The sequence below is a fragment of the Ursus americanus genome, chromosome 2, assembly GCF_024610735.1.
Source record: "Ursus americanus isolate L20-20 chromosome 2, mUrsAme1.1.p, whole genome shotgun sequence".
In the NCBI taxonomy this organism is placed as follows: Eukaryota; Metazoa; Chordata; class Mammalia; order Carnivora; family Ursidae; genus Ursus; species Ursus americanus.
Window position 1 is genome coordinate 12,290,166 of NC_142128.1, and position 20,480 is coordinate 12,310,645.

The 20,480-nt window shown below is 44.1% G+C and overlaps 1 protein-coding gene across 4 annotated transcripts in view; it reads left to right on the top strand.

The window, feature by feature from the left end:
* The first annotated feature begins 213 nt into the window (after positions 1-213).
* The window catches only part of AUTS2 (activator of transcription and developmental regulator AUTS2), a 1,104,184-nt gene continuing 1,083,917 nt past the window's right edge, over positions 214-20,480 (top strand). For all 4 annotated transcript variants that reach the window (XM_087868306.1, XM_045786143.2, XM_087868320.1 and 1 more), the window contains exon 1: positions 214-1,711. In XM_087868306.1, coding sequence (XP_087724432.1) covers positions 1,403-1,711 — 309 coding nt within the window. In that variant the 5' untranslated portion in view covers positions 214-1,402. The remainder of the gene's footprint in view (positions 1,712-20,480) is intronic.

The following is a 20,480-nucleotide window of genomic DNA, read 5'->3' on the forward strand; positions in this document are numbered from 1 at the left end:
CTACACACTCTACAACTGGGGAGGGGGCGGGGGCGGAGGGAGCCCAGCGGGCCACGTGATCCAGCCGACCGGGGCCGCGGGGGCGGGAGCGCGCGCCGAGGGAGGCGCGGGGAGGGCGGGGGCGCGTGCGCGCGCGCGCGCGTGCGGGCGGGCGCGGGGCTGGGCTGAGGCGGGCGGCGGCGGCGGTGGGCCGGCCGCGGAGGGGGAGGAGCGGGAGCTGAGCGAGGCGGGCGGGCGGAGGATGGGGCCGTGCCCGGGCTCCCGCTGCAGCCGCCCGGGGACACGCCGTGCACCCTCCGGCTCGGGGCTCTCGCGGCGGCAGCATTAGCGGCGGCGGCGAGAGCGGCGTTCCCGGCGCTTCCTAGCCGCGCTTCTCCCTCGGGCTGGGCGAAGAGAAGAGGCAGCGGCGGCGGCACATCGGTGTCTCTCCCGCTGGAGATTTCTTTCTGCTTTCCTCGTCGACTGACTCACCCCCTCCCTTTTTTGAGGAAGGGTGACCTCTTCTCTGGGACTGGAAAAAAATTTTTTTTGAGGGGTGGAGGGGGTGGGTGGCAGCGTCAGGGTCTGCTTCTTCTCTTCTTTCATCTCCTCTCCTCCCCCCTCCAGGACCGAAAAGCGAGCCCCACAACTGCTCCAGCATCCTCCTTCCCTTCCTCCACCTCCCTTCTCCTCCACCTCTTCCAGTTTCGCCTTCTCCCCTCCCAATTATTTCATTATTATGCTTCCCTCTCTGGGGGGTCTCGTCCCTCTCAGGTCGCTCGGAAGCCTTGGCCTCCCTTGGATGCATTTCTTAAAAATTTTGGAGCCTGGGAGTGAGTTTTCTCTGAGGCGTGTGTGAGAGGCGGCGGGGGTGTTTTCCTGCGCGAGGGGCGGGTGAAGTTCATTGCCCCCACTTTCCCGCGACCTTTTCGGACCCGGTTTCGAATCGGGGGGCCGGCGTTTTTCGGGGGACTGGGGGCGCGGCGGAGAATGGCCGCGGGGAGGGCTCCCCGGAGCCTCCCAGTCTCTTGATCAAAGCATTCCGCTATTCTGATTTATTGCCTGCTTGGTGAGTTATTTTTTTGCCTCTAAAGGAGACCTGTGTGTTCAGCCATTACTTTGCTCGGCGCTGCTCACAGGAATCTCCGACCCGCGGTGCTGTGGGGAGCCCCGCACTTGGGCTCCTCGCCTCTCGCCCTCGCTCCCGTCCCTCCTCCCTCTCTCCGCCCCTTCCCCTTTCTCTTTCTCCTCTCTTTCTTCCCCTCTCTCCCTTCTTTCGGCCGCCGTCTCCCCCGCGCCCTCCACGGGGCGGAGGGAAGCCGAGGAGGGGGAGGGAGGGGTTGGTGTCAATTTTTTTGTGTGGCCGCGGCCGGAGCCTGTGGCGGGCGGGCGGCGAGCGGGGAGACCCCGGCGCGGCAGAGCCATGGATGGCCCGACGCGGGGCCATGGACTCCGCAAAAAGCGGCGGTCGCGGTCGCAGCGAGACCGGGAGAGGCGCTCCCGGGGCGGGCTGGGGGCCGGCGCGGCCGGCGGCGGCGGGGCCGGCCGGACCCGGGCGCCCTCGCTCGCCTCGTCGTCGGGCTCAGACAAGGAAGACAATGGGAAGCCCCCGTCCTCCGCCCCGTCCCGGCCCAGACCCCCGCGGAGGAAGCGGAGAGAGTCCACCTCGGCCGAAGAGGACATCATTGATGGATTTGCCATGACCAGCTTTGTCACTTTTGAAGCGCTGGAGGTAAGGGGGACCCCCTCCCCCCGGTTTCCCTTTATGCACGACCCCACTCGGCTGCGCCTGGCTCCGCTACCTCCCCCGCCGCGCTCCGGTCTGTCTGGCTGTCTGTCTGTCTAGGCTGAGGTCTTATTGTTGGGGGGGGGGGAGCTGGGGGCGCGGGCAGACGGGCAGCAGGAGGGAATCGCAAAGCCGTGCCTGGTCTCCTCGTTTCCTCATTCTCGCTCGCCTTTCCCCTGCGCCCCCTCCCTGTACCCCCTCCTCAGCAGATGGGCAGGGAGAAAGGGGTTCAGGCATCACAACAATGCGCCCCCCTCCACGGATAGCTCTGCCCCTACTCCTTCCTCCTCTCCCTCCCCAATCATGGCTTCTTGGCTGGTGGAAGTCTCTTTGCTGGGTTTGGGGCGCCCGTGGACGGTTCTCTGTGTGCTTTCTACAGAACCATATGTCCGTGTGTGTATGTGTATATGTGTGTGTGTGTGTGTGTGTGTGTGTGTGTGTGTGTGTCTGTATAGTATATACCTTTCCTGGGTCTGGGTGTCCTCGGGACTGGAGACTGATGGGGTTTTGTGGTTTCTTTGCTCCCCTCCCCTGCTCCTTTTTTTTCTTTTCCTTTTTTTTTTTTTTTTTTTTTTGGTGAAGCTGGGGAAGGGGGCGTTTTCTCTCGGTTGGGAGAAAGGAGGGAGGAGGGGAGAGAAGAGAGGAAAGGATGGAATATCTCTCTGTATGCTATGTGGGGCTCTATTACAGAAAGGGTTAATTATATCATCTATACACATAGGCACATTGTGTGTGTGTGTGTGTGTGTGTGTGTGTGTACACGAGCAGTTTGGTTAAAGGACGGAAAAAGGTACACCACGGAGGACTGGTGGGAGGAAAGAATAAAATCCTAGCTGGTATCTGAAGGGCTTGTCACCGAATTGTCCCTCTCCCTTTCCTTTTTTTGTGTTTTCTTTTTTCTTTCTGATTGGCTTTGTGTGTGTGTGTGTGTATGTGTATGTGTGTCTTTCTTTATTCCTTGGGCACCTGCAGCGTTCATTTCCAAATGCACATTTTCCTGCCAGCTACCGGCTCCTGGGGGGTGGGGGGGGTTGGGTAGACGGAGACTGTCCAGGGGCCTGGGGTAAACTGTCTTTACCTGGAAGGATCAGATTGGGTGCTGGCATCAGTCATTGGCCTCTACAGATGTAACCCCCTTTCCTCCCCCCTCACCTCCCTGTCCCCACCCCCAACACACCACGCACACAGAAGGCTTTGAGATTCTGCAGAGTTGGTCCCGCTTTCTTAAGCACAAAACCCAGATAGGAGTTGGTTTCTAGTATTTCATGCACCTGATGTGGTGGTTTCAGGTTCCTGAAGGAAACTTTTCCCTTTCCCTTTGGTTTTTTTGCTGTTATTATGGTATTGTTTGAGATGATCAGATGCAAGCTTTGTTAATAACAGCTTTAATCTCACATGCAGTAACTGTACAGGTTTAGATTGCCGGTTCTGCGTGTGTGTTTGGATGTCAGGTTTAAATATTTTTAAAAAGGAAGCCTTCCTGTCAGGGCTGTTCTTTTCTGTTTGAACTGCTTTTTGGTTGGGCTGCTGGTGGTGATGGTGGTGGATGGTGGCCAGTGATTGGGGAGGAAGGGAGGACGGTGGTGGTGGTATTGGTGGCCATAGATTTTGATGTTAGTGATTGAATCAGTTACCCTTTGGTTCTAGAACTGGTGATTTATTGGCTAAAATGGATCTTACACAATTATTTTGAGTGTTGAGGCTCACCACTTATTAGGATAATTCTAACTGTGGCTTTAACTTTGCCAAGGTGGGAGGGTACTGCACAGTGTGACCTCTCTGTTTCTCTCTCTTTCTCTGTTTCTCTGTCTTGCTTTGAGATAGGATTTGAAATGGCAGCATGTATCCTAATAGGAAATGCTGCCTAGAATCTGGTTAACCATTGCTATCTGTGGTTGGTTTAGGACATTATTTGTAAGAGCTGGTTACAAGTGGTTCTGCTTTCTGCAGGTTATCCTGGGTTGCTGTGTGGCCCCTCACAGTAAGTAAGCAAGAGGGGCCTGCATTTTCCCAGGAACATTTTTGAAAGCCAGGTAGAGGTAGGTAATGACTTAGGCAGTTTTTTTTATTGTTTCTATTTTTAATAAATAGATATTTCACTGGGCTTGGGATGTATACGTCTATCCATTTAGCTTTTGAGAGAAAATGTGCCCATTCTGGTTTCTTTGGGGTTTTAAAAAACTTTTAATTTTTAGAAAAGATCAAGTTCAGAGTGTAGCATTAATAACATTCCTTTCCTTGCTGTGATTATTTTTTCTGCTACTTTTCCAGATTCAAAACCCAGATTACTTTGGTTAACTGAATGCTGTGCTACCTTCATACTTAAATATCATCTACATATCTGTATGTAGGTCTAAAAGGTTTAACTTTTTGAAAAGATTCCTTAAAACTTTACAGAAAAATTTAAACATACATAAAAGTAGAGAGAACAGTAAAATAAACTCTAATATTCCCAACACCCAGGTTCAACAACTACCAACTCATGTCTCATCTTCTTTCATCTGTATCCCATCTACTCCCCCCTCCCAGATGGGATATGAGAAATAAGTAAATATTTCTATACGTATCTCTAAATGGTAATGACTCAAAAAGAAAACCCACCAGAAACTCTTCAGTACCATTATCACCCCTAAATAAATTCACAACAATCCCCTAATGTTCTCAACTATCTTGTCAGTATTCACATTTAAGAGGCTTGGCTTTTGTAGGAAAGATATAAATAAACTTTTCATAATAAAAACACGCAGTGGGGAATAAAAATCATCATATATGTCTGATTCGGTGGGAAAAGTTGATCTGTTTGCTGCTTATCACATTTGTGTCCCTGTTGGATGGTCAGACATATGTGTGTAGTGATCATTAAAACCTCTGGTGTCTCACTGTTCTCAGTTTACAAGATTTACTGAACTATCACCACGAAATATGAGGATTTATTGGGAAATAGGCGAGTAAACTATGAACTTGGACAGAAATATATGTTAATGGAGTGCTTGTAAATGTTAGGAATTATTATAGATGCCAAGACTTACCATAAGTACCTAATATGTTTTTGTGCCTTGTGTTTAGAAATGGAATCAATTGTCACCACGTATCATCAAGGCTGCTGCTAGTATGATGTGATAAGAAACCAGAAATCTTGGCTTGCACAGCTAGGCTTGTAGCTTATGCTGGTTCAGAGCAGTAGCTGGCAAAGTGCAGAATTGCGTACTTAGAATGTTAATGGATTCATTATTTGACTCCATGATTTTGTCCTGAGTAGCTGATTTTGACTTCCCTTTTAAAGAAGAGGCTCCTAAGTCATGATGAAGTGTGCTGATAAAAACTGTTCCAGTTCAACTATGGTTTTACTAATACTGGAGTAAAAGCAAGAAACTTGCCTAATGAGAACCTGCATTTTTAAGTTGATTATTTTCACTATCATTTGATTTTTATTTAAGGTGATGAAAGCTAGAGGAGTGGTTTGAGAAGTCCCACATTTTATGGGCAGTGGAACTGGCTGAGGTAGTTTCATATTCTGCAGGGACACTTGTCTCAAGTAATTGTGCCCTGAAGTTCAAGTATATGATTGTGAAGAGTCTCATGATAGAAGATAAGAGGGTAGGTGAGGAGGCTAAAGTTGAACGTAGTGTTCTTTTCATTATGCATTTGAGAAGCAGAATTACCATTTGGATATGGTATTGTTTATTTGAATATTCTTTGAATGATAGGTTGAGAGCAAATATCCCCAGATACCATGCCTCATTTTTTTTAAATGGCTTCCAGCCAATGAAATATAAATGGAAATATTGGGGTTCTAGTACTGTTTGTACCCTGATGTGCCAGATAATACTGCCTTTCTGTTCTTATTTGGGTTTCTTTCTGTGTAGTCTTGACTAGGAAGCCACATGAACACCATGGCTGAGAATTTCACTTTGCAGATCCATCATTTCCCCTCCCTGTTACGCACTGGGTTTTAAGGGCAGCTTCTTTTTGTAAAACTGACCAAGGGAAGCAAAGATGAAGTTAGTGGGATTAGTAGACAGGAAGCCAGTTGGAGTTTTGCAGGCTTGTGAAAATGAAGGAAGACTTATTTCTGGTGGTTAGAGGATCAAACCAAGACTTTCATGTGGTCTTCATTTCCTAGTTGTTTCAGGGCTTACCTACACACTGGTAACATAAATAGCCTGTACAGAATTCGATGTGCTTACGACATACCATAATTTACTGTGGTCGAATCTCACTTATTTCAGTTGTTTAAAAAACTACGTTGGTCATGTTCCTTGTATCAGCAAATATTTATGGAGTGCCTAGAAAGAGTGGCAAGAAACCTAAAATATGTGTAGCATCTTGAAGGAGTATCTAGTTGATAAATTAAGTCCAGTGACTATAAAATAATTTTGAAACAGGCCCTCGAATGTCTGATATCAACTAAGTGCAATGAGCCTTCAGCGAAGAAGTAGTGAGATAGGCTGAAGTGTTTGAGAAGCCTTCTTGGTGAAGATGGGGCCCAGAAGGTTAAAGAGATTTGGAAAGATAGGGTGTGGGGGATGGGGAGAGCAGTCTAAGGAGAGGGAATAGTGAAGAAGCACAGAAACAAGAGGATTGAGAAGATGCTATTTGATTAGGGCTTGGGGGCAAGGAAGGGCTGGTAGAAATGAGTTAACAGAATTGTACAAACGGACACCTGTGCAGACGCATGTTCCAGGCTTGGCCCTCCTAACTAGTTGACAGACTTTGGGAAGTTATTCTCTAAAAGCATAATTTTCTTCATCCCTTAGTTGAGAGGTTTAAACTAATTTTAGAGCAAAGGTACCCAAAATAGAAGGGAACCTAGCTCTGCTGGGTGTTCATAAGTTGTGTTCCAGATCAAAAAAAAATGTGATCTACCCTCAAGTAGTTTTGGAACTTGAGGGGCAAGACAAAATTAAATGGGTGACTTATTCTGCCAGAATTAAAAGTTTTTATTATGCGGATTTGAATTTTGAATATCAGAGAAGGCGGTGTGCTTTATTTCCTAAACTTATTTGACTCCTGGGCGCTCTTATTCTTGGCACTGTAATCCATAATCCGATATGGGGAATGCTGGAAAAGATCTCCAAGGTCCCTTCCAGATCTTGGAACTTGGTGGTCTCTGAGAATAGGGCAAGCGGGCTGGTGATAGACGCCTTGGAAGATCAGGCACAGAAGTTTGGAGGTGGAGGGGAGGCTGCTGCCTAAGTGGGAGTGCTAAGGGGAAGGGGAGACATAAATAATGATGCTGAATCCACTTTGCCTCCTGCTCCCTTGTCCTACCTGGTGTCAGTTCTTTCCTTGACGGTTAGCAACCCCGCCATGAGGTGAGTGTTGGTGAGTGATTCTCATTAATAGCCCTGATGCTAGTGGTTATGATGCCACCAAGCTGCCCTCCAGCCAGTGTGTTTTATTGTCTCTCGGTCCCTTCTAGTTTCCTGTATGGCTGCTTTTAGCAGGCTGGGCAAGAAGGTTGGATGACAAAGAAGGTTGACAGTGATGTTAAAATAAAGGTTTCAAATTATTTGCCTTTTGCTCGCTTACGTATGAAATGGTAGTTCAAGCAAGGTCAGAACCCTTCTGCTGCTCCACAGCCAGGGAAAGCTGTAGAGCTCCGTTCTCGGTGGATTTTTCGCTTTCTATCTTAGGAAGTTTGGGATGGGACTACAGAGTAAATGGGTCAGTTCCAGCATTTCACTTCTGAAAGTATGCGTAGCCCTAGGATCTGAGGTGTTTCTAAGTGGTGAGAAAGTTTTCGTAGAAGGAAGAGTGGGAATAATGTGCGTGGTTACGAATTCAAGTATTTTACTGTACGGACTGAATTTGAGCGTTTTGCTGGATGAGGCAGAGCATCAGTCAGGTGTACTTATGTGAGATGAGGTTGAAGATTGTGGTATGATGATGGGTCCATGTGGCTTGTGTTGTTTGTTGAGACTGATTTCTTCACTTCTTTTTTGGAAGTAGGATAGGCTATAAATGAACCCATAAATTTAAAAAATGAATCACAAAGTCAGTGATTAGCCTTTGATCCTCTGACAGTGTTTTCTTGAAAAGGGGTTAAAAAAAACACCTGAGCTTTCACCACGATTCAAGGAGCATTGAGGGTGATAAAGATTCTGTACTTCTGTACAATAGTACTATATATTGTGAAAAATAAATGGTGATTATTAGGTTTGAGAGAATGTTAGGGTTAGATATGCCCCAAACAGAAAATAATAGTTGAGGCCAGCTGTTAGGGAATAATTTAGGTCCCTGTGGCTACAAGATTTGGAAGCTTTTGGACAGAGGGTCTGTAGCACTTCTTGATGGGAGGGGGTGTGTGTGTGTGTGCGTGTGCGTCCCCACATGTGGAGGGTGGCGGATGGTGGGTTAGTGGCTTTGCATTTTATTTTATCCCTGTGCTGTGATTAGTCAAATACATTAAATGTAGCCTAACTATGTGAAGGTGCCTCATGCTAATTTTTCTTTCTCCTCAAGAAACAACACTTTCTTTTTTTCCCCCCAGGGTTAGGATTAAACCTAATATTCTGTAGATACAGGAAAAAGAACTTGGTAATGGGATAGCACCTGTTTATTTTAGGAAGTTCTGGGAAAAAATGAGGTAGATTTTCAAATTGAGATTTGAAAACTCTCAGATAATTCAAGTTTGGCAGAGCGAGATAGGAATTAATTTGGTGAAACCCAAGACAGGAAAGGATTAAAAACAATTTAGGGACATTGTTCGCTGGGTCAGAACCGTTTTTCTTATATCATCTGTACCTGTTCCATGAGTAGATGCATGCAGATATTTTTGTTTTTTCCCCTTAGAAGAGGGGCATAGAATTTTAAGGCTGGTGGGAGCCTGAATTTGTTTTCGTTTTTCCAGGTCTGAGCTGTGTTCTTCCTTCATTTTTTCTAACAAGCCTCCGGGGTAGGGGGTATGCTGTCAGCAAGTTATCATTGTAAGGTCACAAAGAATAGGTTCTCTTTATGCTGTTAGTAACTGAGGAGGGGGAGACTGGGTTTCACATAGTCTAGGTGTCTTTGCTTGCTTAGGAGGAGATGAGGCAAGTGTGGGCTTCTGTGGCTCAATCATCTTTAGGTCTCCAGTTCCATCCTTTGCAAGGTGACCTGTAGCCTGAAAGCATGTGTCTTGCTGCTTTTCTTTGCAGGTGTTTATTTCACAGAATAGTGTATATAGCAGTCTCATCATGGGATCCATTTAGATTCCTTACCTACCCACTGCTTGCCTCCTTCCTTCCTTCCTTCCTTCCTTCCTTCCTTCCTTCCTTCCTTCCTTCCTTCCTTCTTTCCCTCCCTCCATGCCTCCGTCCCAACTTCCCTTCCTTCTGTCTTTTTCCTTTACTGAGGTAGAACTATCCATTATAAATGCAATTGCTAAAAGCTAATGGATTTAGGAAGTTGTAGATGAAAGGCGGAAACTTTAAAATTCCACACTTTTATTATTTGAGTTTCACCTGTCTGGAGGACTCTGATGTGAGGGTAAATTGCTTGCCACAGTTTTCTGGGCTGTTACAGCTCATCATTCTGATTTCTCATTCATATCTGAACTCCGGTTAGAGTTTGCCTGAGCAAACACAAATTACCAACTGGTACATACAAATATATTTTTAAAGACTTGACTGTCATTTTGGCTTGCCACTGTACCTCATGGTGTCATATCTCCTTGGTACCTTTATTAAGAGCCTTGGAAAACCCAAGGGCAGTAAAACGGAGGCATGGGAAGAGAAGGGGAAAGCCCACAGTTTGTAAGTAATGAAAAGGCTAATGCAGGCTGGGATTCAGTTTTGGCAGAAAGCCTTAAAATTGCAGGTACTTTGCAACTGGTGTTAACTGAGGCATTTTGAAATGACCTGGGCTAGATACAGAAGCACAGCCTGTTAAGGCAGATTGTGACTCTTGGTTATATGGGTGAAATCTGATAGTTTTCCATTGGCAGGGATATATGCATCTGGGATAGGGTTTAAGTTCAATGCCAGGGTCAAGTTGTGATGATACCTGAGGGATGTCATCTTCCTCCCCCCGCCCCACCTACCTGCTACTGTGGCACAACACCAACCTCCCGACCTCATTTTAGGTTTCTGCAAAGTTTCCGATGGCAGTGATATTTTAGAGCCTGAAGAGAAATTAAGAGTCCAGTATTGCAGTTATCCCGCAGTAGTGACACCAAAGCAGACATTTTTTGGTTGATTGCTAGGGTCCCTGTTCGGTTACGCTTGCTGGCTAAAGGTTGCTGGCTAAATAAAGGTGGGTCAGTGAATATTTTTCTTTAGTAAAAAAACTGAGTAAGAAAAGACATAAGGAAGAATGAAGATGTAAATGAAACAACGGTTGAAGATTAGATTCTCACTTGTTTTCCAGCCACATGCTAGACATTCCAGCGTTCTACCTGCTTTCTCTGTACATGTTCCATTGACGAAAAGAACTGAAGGTCCTGGATTGTGCTGTTCTGAGAAATGATTTTGTATCATTCAAGCGAAATTAGACTTTCACGGGGGCAAAAGGGGAAACAGGTGTTTGGTATTGTGCATTGCTGCATATTGCAAAGTTGGCTCCTTGCTCATTGCTTATGGGGATTTGATTACTTGACAAAATTACATTTTGAGATTAATGTGCAGAGCTACATCTTTAGGAGCTGTTATCCTAAAGTTAGGACCTCAGCTTTTTTTAGAGCAGTCTTCTAATCCATTCCACTCCAGCCATTGTTGGCTGATGTGCTTTCCAAGCCCGGAGTGGCATTAGAGGCACAGATGTTGTCTTTAGTGATGTAGTTGTACCTCTCATTTTGCAAATGAAAACACAGCCCAGAGGGGTTAATTGACCTGCTCAAGATCACACTGGGAGTTCTGGCTCTCACTGTTAAACGCTGAAACTAGGAGACTGCTTCTGCTTTGTAGTTGGATTCCCAAGGACCGGGAACCTAAGAAGGACGTTTTTTAAAAACAAAAGTAATAATGGAAACGAGGATGAATGCCCATGATTATAAAGTTTCCTATTTTTTCTGAGAAATTTTCTGATTATTACTCAGTATCAAGAATCTTCTGAGAGCATTGTGCCCCCCCCCCAGAGTATCACCCTGTAATTCATTGGCTTTTCTCTGTGGGTGCATTAGTCTTTTCTAAATCCTCTCCTCCTCCCCATAATGAGGACGTAGATGAAAAAGTAAATATTAGAGTGATGATGTGAGGGTTTCTCATTCTTGAATGTCCAGTGGAAAGATGCAATAATTATTTGGGTATAAGATGACCTTAATATGGGCTACTTAAAATTTTAACGTGTTTTATTTGGATATAGTATTTTCTTCAGCCTGGTAACCCAGAGAAACTCAGAGCCACTTTATGGCATTGCTAGCAGAATATTTGAAGTGAATTTAGGAGTATACTTGAATTAAAGTCTCAACCAAACTTTTCTTCTGAAGAAGAAACACTCAAAATATTAAATCCATATGACGTGTTGGCTAAGGCATCTTGCCTGTTTATTGCTGAACCAGAAAATTTATAACAACTGTTTGTCATGTGTATATATTTATAACCATTCATATAATGAAAAGAAGTTTTCATGAGATTGTAATAACATATCAAGATGGATGTAATTAAAACAGAAGCAGATTGACACCCTGAATTAAATGCAAACCATAAACCAGGATACCTGAGCATTGTGCCTCACATATTTGCTGAAGGGGGCAGTCAGCCAAATATGCAAATAAAAAGACATTGATGAATTTCCCTGGGTGTGTGTGTGGTTGCAGAGAACCCAACTATTTTATTAATCTTTTATCAAGCATTGTTTAGGTTTGCAGCAGCAATGGAATGTATTAATTTGGCAGACCAAATAGCTTAGGACCAGAAAGTAGGAAATAATAAGGAGACATGATTGATATACTGCTATAAATAACACATGCGACTGACAAAGGGGCTGAGTAATCTTTAGATCTGTGCTAGATGTCATTAATGGAGTTGTTAAACCAGGATGTTTGGGTTGAACTTCAATCAGGGAGGCTACCTCCCATTTAAAATGCAGACGTATCTCTAGTCACACTCTGAACTGATATGTTAACAAAATTGGTGTAAATCGAATTTTTATAAATTGGCTCAAATGCACCAAGGGAATCTTACTGTGAAAAAGATGAGTCTTTTTTTTTTTTTTTTTTTTTAAGCATCAAGTAGAGTACTCCTCTCTGCAGGGAAGCTGGGATTTTGGTAGAGCGGGTCTCTTTAGATGGGCATTGCTTTCCTTGCGACACTTTTCTGCATGTGTTCCCTGTGTTCCTGGAAGAAAGTAACTGTGAGATTTGCATTTTCTGTTCAGGTTTCATACCTCACTTGATCGGTGCTTCCAGGAATAATTGGTGGTGATTTGAATAAGCCCGCATCATTCACATTTCAGAGGGCGGTTTTCAAGTGCATGCTAAGGAGGGCTTGTGGCTGTGAATATGAAATATGATTTTCCTATCTGTTCCTTGGGGGAGTCCAGGCATGTCATAACCACTTCAGAGTCATGATTGTATAGAAACACCCTACCTATAATTTTTCGATATGACAGTTCAGATTTAAAATTGTAAAGATGCCAAATTCAGGGCTGTATTGTTATTAGGGAAGTCAGTGACATCTGTTATATCTTGTTAACCAGGGGAGGAAAATGCTTTAATCAAAACATTTAATTATGCCCTCTCAACTGATGAAAGATCTTTTGCTAAATTTTTGGAATTGGCCTTAATGGAAGAAGCTGGCCTCTACAGGAACGGTGAAGTAAATTTGCTCTTTTTATTTTGAAAAACTCTTATCCTTTGCCATGCTGACATAGGGTGTTTTCATTTTGTCAAATTGCTCTTATACTGTGTGTTGAAAATAGATATTTTCAGAAGTTGTCGAAGCCAGCATGAAGTTTTTGTGTTTGTCCTCCTTCTCACCCCCATAGTGTATGACGCCCCAGAGGGAGTTTATATGTCCAGACATGAGGGGAGGAGGAGATGTGGTGGCTGAGAGCCACCTGGGGGCCCAGCAAATGATAATTACAGGTGAGAGGCAGGGGGATAATTCAGCCTCTGTTCTGGGAGGTGCGATTTCACACCTGAATGTGGAAACCTGTGATGTTAGACAGTTGTGTTGTTTTCAAATTTGCTTTATTAGTCTAATTTAGAACTGGACCAGATTGTTCCAGGTCACTTTTAGTTGAAGGAACATAACTGTTTTTAAATATTGATTCCAGAAGTATTTCCTGCATTTAAGAGTAGTTTCATACAATATTTGAAAGTATCAGAAACTGTTTAACTCAGCTTATCTACGCTGCTTCTAGCTCCCTTGATCACTTCTTGAAAAATAAAATTGCGGCTTACTCCTTCAAATCAGTCGTACTTCAACACCTATCCAATAAGGCCATCCTTTTATCTGTATTTCAACCCACAATTAATTTTATCTGCAACTGTTTTGTTCCCAGAATCACAGATCATGGTGATGATGATAACATTTATTGGTAGTCTTAATGTGGGATATGGATTAGGTCAGAGAAATGCTTTATGTCTTAGCTTTGAGAGTATTTCATTATTTTGAAATGATTTTCCCATGGATTGAGATCTTGGGGCCAGCCTAAAGAAGTTTTTGAAGCATTGACCATGACACAATGTACCCTGTGTTTTATTTGGGATCTGGTGGGAAGTTCAAGTGCTATTAATTTTTTCTTGGTCTGTTATATGCTCCATAATGGCTTATTGTGTGTCACTTGGGAGTATGACTAGAACCTTGGAAAAGAGAGCCAGAGTCCCCCCCCCCAAATTTCTAATATATTGTTTTATTTTCCTCTATTCTGTACCTTTAGCCTCTGTACTTTGCCTACATATATCATTCTTGGGATATTTGAAGCTCTCAGGATTGTTGCTTCCTTTACTCAATAATCCATGCATAGTAGGTACTCAGTGCTTATTTACAGTTAACCTATTTATGAAAAAATTCCACGAAAAGACATTTATGAAAAGGGAGCCACTGTTTACTTATTTATCCTGGGCCAGGCATTGTGCTCAGAATTTTACATTCATTATCTGTTTGGAGCTACCTCATGAAAAAAGAAAGAAAGAAAGAAAGAAAGAAAGAAAGAAAGAAAGAAAGAAAGAAAGAGGGAGAGAGAGAAAGAAAGGGAGGGAGGGAGGGAGGAAGAAAAAGAGAAAGAAAAAGATAGATTTCCCTATTTTACAGTTGAAGAAGCTGAAGATGGGAGAGGTTAAGTCAGCTTGCCCAAGGTCAGTACGAGAGAGGCAGGAAATGCAGCGGTTTATACCTGACCTGAAAGCTTGTGCTCCTCGCCCCTTTCTCCCCTTCTTTGTAATACAGGGTCATTTTGTGAGAGAGTCGCAGATGGGTTTTTTGTAGACCCCATTTGTTCCTTGCTGCTGAAAACTGTCTTGGTTACAAAGGATTTTTCTAGCTGTAATAATAGGATTTAGGGAGGGGAGAGTACCTAACCATTTTGGGGGAAATTATTTTCTTTTTAAGTGCTGGCGCTCACGGTGGGTGGCAGCTACTCATATAATCTGCAAGTGTATTTGTTGGGTTTTCTTTCTTTCTTTTCTTTCTTTCTTTCTTTCTTTCTTTCTTTCTTTCTTTCTTTCCCTCTCTCTCTCTCTCTCTCTCTCTCTCTCTCTCTCTCTCTCTCGGTCTCTCCCTCCCTCTCTCCCCCTTTCACTGTTTATCCCTGTATTAAAATCTGACCTTTTCCCAGGTCACATTGCTCAGGTAGATTTTAAGCATTTGTCCAAGGCAAGGGTTCAGGCTCATAGTGGTGAGGATTACTGTGTGCCAGTCCTTATACTAAACCCTTTCATATCCTTAGTTCATGAATTTCATCCCATGGCCCCCTGAAGCAGAAGGGTAAAATTGGAGAAGAGACTGGCACCCTCTCAACAGGTGACTGTGGGCATAAACTTATTTTCTACTATAGATTCCTAAGTATTTTGTCTTGTCTGGTTTTGTTTATTCTAGGGAGTAACTTCTTTTTTTTTTTTTTTTAAGATTTTATTTATTTATTTGACAGAGACAGAGACAGCCAGCGAGAGAGGGAACACAAGCAGGGGGAGTGGGAGAGGAAGAAGCAGGCTCATAGCAGAGGAGCCTGATGTGGGGCTCGATCCCATAACGCTGGGATCACGCCCTGAGCCGAAGGCAGACCCGCTGTGCCACCCAGGCGCCCCTCTAGGGAGTAACTTCTATTTATTCTAGGAAGTAACTTCTCTTGGCAGTAAAACAGACCTTATTGCTAGGCTTTTGTTTTTATTTTTTAACTAATAGGTACTCTATTCTTCCTGATGGAAAACCATGCTAAATCATTCTTTGCATTTTTTGATATCTGTATCTTGATGATACTTGGTGACAAATAGTGCATTACTTCCTCTGTCATTGTTTCCTGTCATTCTAAGCACATTTGCAAATCGTTCTCCCCCATTCCCCATTCTACCCTGTAGAGGTTTGTTTATGCTACAAAGAGTATGCTAATGAATGTGACGGTTAGGTTTGCTTCTTATGGAAATCCCAACTGTGATTAGAGTACTGTACATTCTTGTGAAGCCCCCTCCTCTCTTTTGGGCCAAGATGGGCCTCACAAGTTCATGCTCTGGGATGTTAGGATTCAGACCTGGCTGATGACCATCTCTGGACGCGTATTAAAACACACACACACACTCTCATTGGGACTGAAATTTAACAAGATTTCTTGGTGAATATGAAGATCAGTCAAGTTAACCACTTCTCTGAACAGTCTCTTTTTTTGAAGACAGGAGCACGTGTTTTTTTCTGAAACAATCATGCTCTGAGACACACAGTATAGCATGTCTCTCCCCCAACTGCTCCAGTGAGCACAGTTACGCTTATGCACATCCCAAATGGAAATACAGTAGATTTCAGTTTTTAGCCCAGTTGGTGATTGTAGGGGAGACCCAAGTCAAAGCATGTCATTTAGAATTTAACTATAAAAACCTGGTGTAATGGGAACCATACCTTCAAGTCCAGGGTTTTAAAAGTGATCTCTTACACCTGAATTTTATGTATTTGTAAAATATGAGTTCTGTATTACCTCTAGGGCCTGTCTCAGATTATGAACACTCATGTAGGAATTGTGTATTTTTAACTTTTCATTGTGTTGTTCCTTGCCCCTCTGGTGGTTTGTAATACACCCTTGTGATGTTTTCAATTAAGGGACTGGTAGAGATGGGTGTCAGTTTTGCTTCGGGACAGTGGGTGCCCTCTGTTTACTGTTTACAGATGAACACGACTTTAGCTTTCATGTTAGAGATTTCTACATCTGCTGCCCATATTTCATCCGTACGCTTATTTCATTTAATATGGTGTACCTGGGATTAGGGACAGAGAAATATGTGTGCTCAGGCTGATTTGGAAATTACACTGTTGAAATACAGCCCATATGGCCATTGTAAAATGGTTAGTACTGCATATAATTGCCTTCCCAATGATGTGCTTTGTCATTACTTCCATCTTCCAAGAAGCACTCCTGTAGTATGCTGACAGCAATGGCGTCATTAGAAAACATATGGACATGCAAAGGCATTAAATTGTCTTTAGTTTAAGGATTAGATTACAGTGTGAGGATGGGTCACCACGCTTCCAGTCGATAACTCTTGTTTAGTTCAGCACTGCTAGTCTGGGATGCTGTAGCTTTGCAAAGGTCCCGTTGACGTGTTTGCTTAGTCTATTTTATATCTTCCCGGCAATTTTGAGGAGGTCTTTGAGCTGTGCATAAGACCTCCTGACAGTATTGTAGCCAGTTGGCTTCTCTAGAGTGTTTCTTCCAACTGTTCATGCCTCCTGCAGAGTTCTTCTCTAGGGAACTCCCTCCACTTCTGTTTTTCTGTGTGTAAGGTCATTAGATGAAAAAAGAGATGAAGTAGTGGAGTCAGGAAGCCACAGGTGGCTGCCATGTTGCCCAAATTTATATCCTCCATTGTATAACATCTGTCCCCACATGGGTCCTGAGGCCACCATCCTTCTTTCTTACCCCCCCCCCCCTTAGAAGTGTTGAGAGGCAGGTCCCAGAGGCCCAGGGACCATGTGATAGGGCATGGAAAGAGACACTGTCCAACCAACCCCTGTCCCGTGGAGTTGGAATTTTTTTCCCCTGGCCATTCTTACATGCCTACTATTAGGTTGTAGATATTTTAGGGATGCAGCAGTTCTGGGACATGGTATGCTTTGAATTTTCAGGTACTTGATGCAGCTGTCAGTGACTAGTAAAGTGAAATCACAGAATGGAAAGTCATTCATCAAATTTAATGTTTCCCTTTGGAGTCTAACAGAAATAATGTGGACTGGGAGAGTTTCTGAGCAATAAATGACTTTAGGGATCATTTGGTCCGTGGTGTTGGGCACCTCGGGGGGATGCTGAATCAGCTGAGGGGAGGCCCTGACCTCATTTAACCAGAGCTCCAACTTTACCTGTTTTACATAGTAGGGTAAGATTCTCTTTGGGAAGTAAAAGGTATCTGGATTCTTTCGTTTGTTCTCTTATTCAGGAAATGTGTATCAGTCACTTCTGTGTGTGAGGCAGGCACTGTTGTAGGCACAGGGGATGGTATGGTGAATAAGAGAAACAGATACCTGCTGTAATAGAGGTTATATTCTAGCAGGGTGGGGAACATACTGTCAATTATAAACACATAAATATATTGGGTGGGGACAGTTTTTTTAAGGCAGGATAAGGATATGATAGAATTGTAGGTGCGTGCAGATGTTCGATTTTACAGGGGTAGTTTAGATGAGTCTTCTCTGAGAAGGTGGTATTTGAACAGAAACCTGAAGGAAGTGAGGGAGCAAGAAATGTGGCTAGTCCGGGGCAGAGGATTCAAGGAGAGGGAAGGCTTGAAGGGAGCGGCTTGGTGTGTGGGGAGCTGTAGGAGGCCACCGTGGCTGTGGCCAGAGTGGAGCAAGTGAGGAGGAGGGGGGCAGAGATGAGGGAGGGGCCTGTAGGAACTTTTAAACCAGTGTGACTGAAGAAGTTTAAAAACAGCTGAAAACAATTGACCAAAGCCCTCATTTCCCAACTGAAAAAAAGTCTTTGAACTTTCCCACGATCACCCAGCTGGTGTTAAAACAAGCCCAGATCTAGAACTCACATGTTGTATTCCCTTATGGGAGCTTCCCGAGGTACGTTGCTGCCACCATTCGTGGCAGGACGCAGGAGCCGTGGGACATCTGTTTTGGAAGCCAGAAGACTTGTGTCTCTTCTCCTGTTTATCGGTATGCTTCTTCTGAAAGATATGCTTCAAGAATATACAGAATGCCAGGGCCCAATCGTGATCAACTGGGAAATAGCTTTGTTCTTCAGTGCCAGAATCTACCATCATTTGGGTCATTGTTTTAATAACAACAATAATGATAATAATGGCTAATATTTATCACGGGCTCAGTGAATGTGATGTTTATTGTACCTGGAACATTATCTCATTTAACCCTCACAGCAACCCTGTAGGTAACATATTCCTCATTTAAGAGATGAGGGAGCTCTGGTTCAGAGACGTGAAGTAACTTCCCCATGGTCGGTCGTGTGGCGAGACTCTCCTGATTCCAGGGTCTGTACTGCCTCCTTGAGATGGTCTCTGATAATCTTTCCCTGGAATATGCTCTCTCCACCCCATCTGAAGGTGGTTCTAGAGCTGAGCCCTAGGAGTATTACTGTCTTGTCACAACCCACTTCACGTCTGCGAATGCTTGATTATATAGAGGATTTCACAGCCAGTCTGGCTCAGTCCTGGCAACTCTGCTTATCGTAGGTGGATTACTGGTTAAGCAGATACCTTCAGTCTTTCTGAGCTGAATTTGACTGGCGTGTTTTTTAAGACGTGAAGTGTGTTAACAGATTTTAGGCCAGTGTTTTCAAGCCAGCAGACCCAATTGAATTGGTCTTGATTTTGTTCCCCTCCAGTGAAGTAAAAGCCCCAGACACCACCAGTGACTATACTCCTTAGGAGTGTAAAAATCATCTTTTTGGTGCTTGTGCTTTTGAGGACCAATATGTGGTGAGCGTGCTTTAAAATAGAGTTGTGTAAAAATATGTATATATGTGTATATAAAACATAACCAACGCCCATGGACCCACCACTCGCTGTAACCTAGGCATTTTACCATACTTCTCTTAAAATTGCAGGTTATTCTTAGTGTGTACTGTCTGAAGGGGAAGCGAATCAACTGTAAGGTTTAGAGCAGAGGATTCTTAAACTTAGCTGCACGTTAGAATCCCCTGGGGAGCTCCCCATACTCATGGGAGGGTGGAGGGAGCCCCTATCCATCATCAGAACTTTAAAAAGCTCCCCAGGAGATTCTGGTCAGGGTAGAGATTCTCTGTCTGGAGGAAGGTGGCAGTTTTTCTTCACTGGGTTTTCTCAGATGCCCAGTACCAAGCCGGGCGATTAGTGAGCCTTACTCCATGTCATTTTCATTCTCTCTAATGAACTTTTTAATGTGGTCTGCTCTCCAAGATTCCTAGGGTGCTCTCCTGATGCCATCTTCCCCCCATCCTAACTGAGATTAACTGGGGATACGTTTACATATTTGTTAGAAAGCATTTAGAGACTAGGCATGAGGCATTAGAGAGGGGTCTGAGAAATTCAGAAGTGCTGGGAGCTATGGCTGCAAGTGGGATGAGCTGGAAGTTATTACAAAACTGCCTTAGAAGTCAGTGGGGACACAGGGTTTCATTTAGAAAACTTGGAGTCACATGTATCTTTACAGGAAGGCTCTGAGCCATCCGATGGCAGTTGAGAGCTTTTTGGCCTGAGTCACAGTTCTATCAGTAATGTGTGGGTTAAGATGTACAGTAAGGTATCTTCTGCCAGAAGAGTGGCCGGCTCTCTGTGGACACATCTGAGGCTGTGACATTTTTCAGAAGTATTGCCAACTCTCGATTATTTGGGGCCTGATTATCTCCTGTGGGCCTTAGCTTTCTGGAATACCCACACCCCTTCTGTGCACTCATTCATTCAATAAGTGGTTTTTGAGTTTCTCTTTGTGCCAGGTACTGTTTTAGCCACTGGGGTTTGTAAACAGAGCCCCTGGCATCAAGGAATAACGTTGTGTGGGGGAGAGGGGTGTTACATTCTGTTGTCACATTGTCCTTTGGCGTGTCTAACAGAGAAAAATGGTGTGGCGGAGCTGTAATCCTCCTTTAGAAGAGCTCTAGGGAACCATTTGGCAGGTAGGAAGCGTTTTTGCCTAATTTGGCTTAAATTATGTTTTTTGGTTCTTAAAATCATTTCAGTTACAAATGTTTTCACAAATGTATTTCTTCAAGAGAGGCTAAATGCTGGGACATTAAAGTTTGGAGGGACTTTTGAAATCAGTTGAATTTTATCAGTTACCAGCTTAAAATGAGGAGAATGAAAAAGATGTACAGGGTAAGGTTCAAGCTTAGGGAAGATACTGAAGAAATACTGATACTCAGCTCTCTTTCTGCTTCGAGTGGAATCCCCTGATCCACCTGTATGCTCATAAATTTGAAGGAAAGGAAGGCAGAAAGGAAACATTTATTTCTAGGTCTCTCTCCTACGGGGCCAGGCTTTCAGGTTACTTTCCCTGGGAAGACTTAATCAGAAGTGAAGCTTAAATCTGTCACCATCTTCCACAGCGACCAGGGAATTGGGCTCTGATGAATACCATTGGATCCCTGATAGAGGGAATGCATTAGAGGTGATTTTTGGAGTCAGTCAATAAAATGGACCTTGAGAAGAAAATGT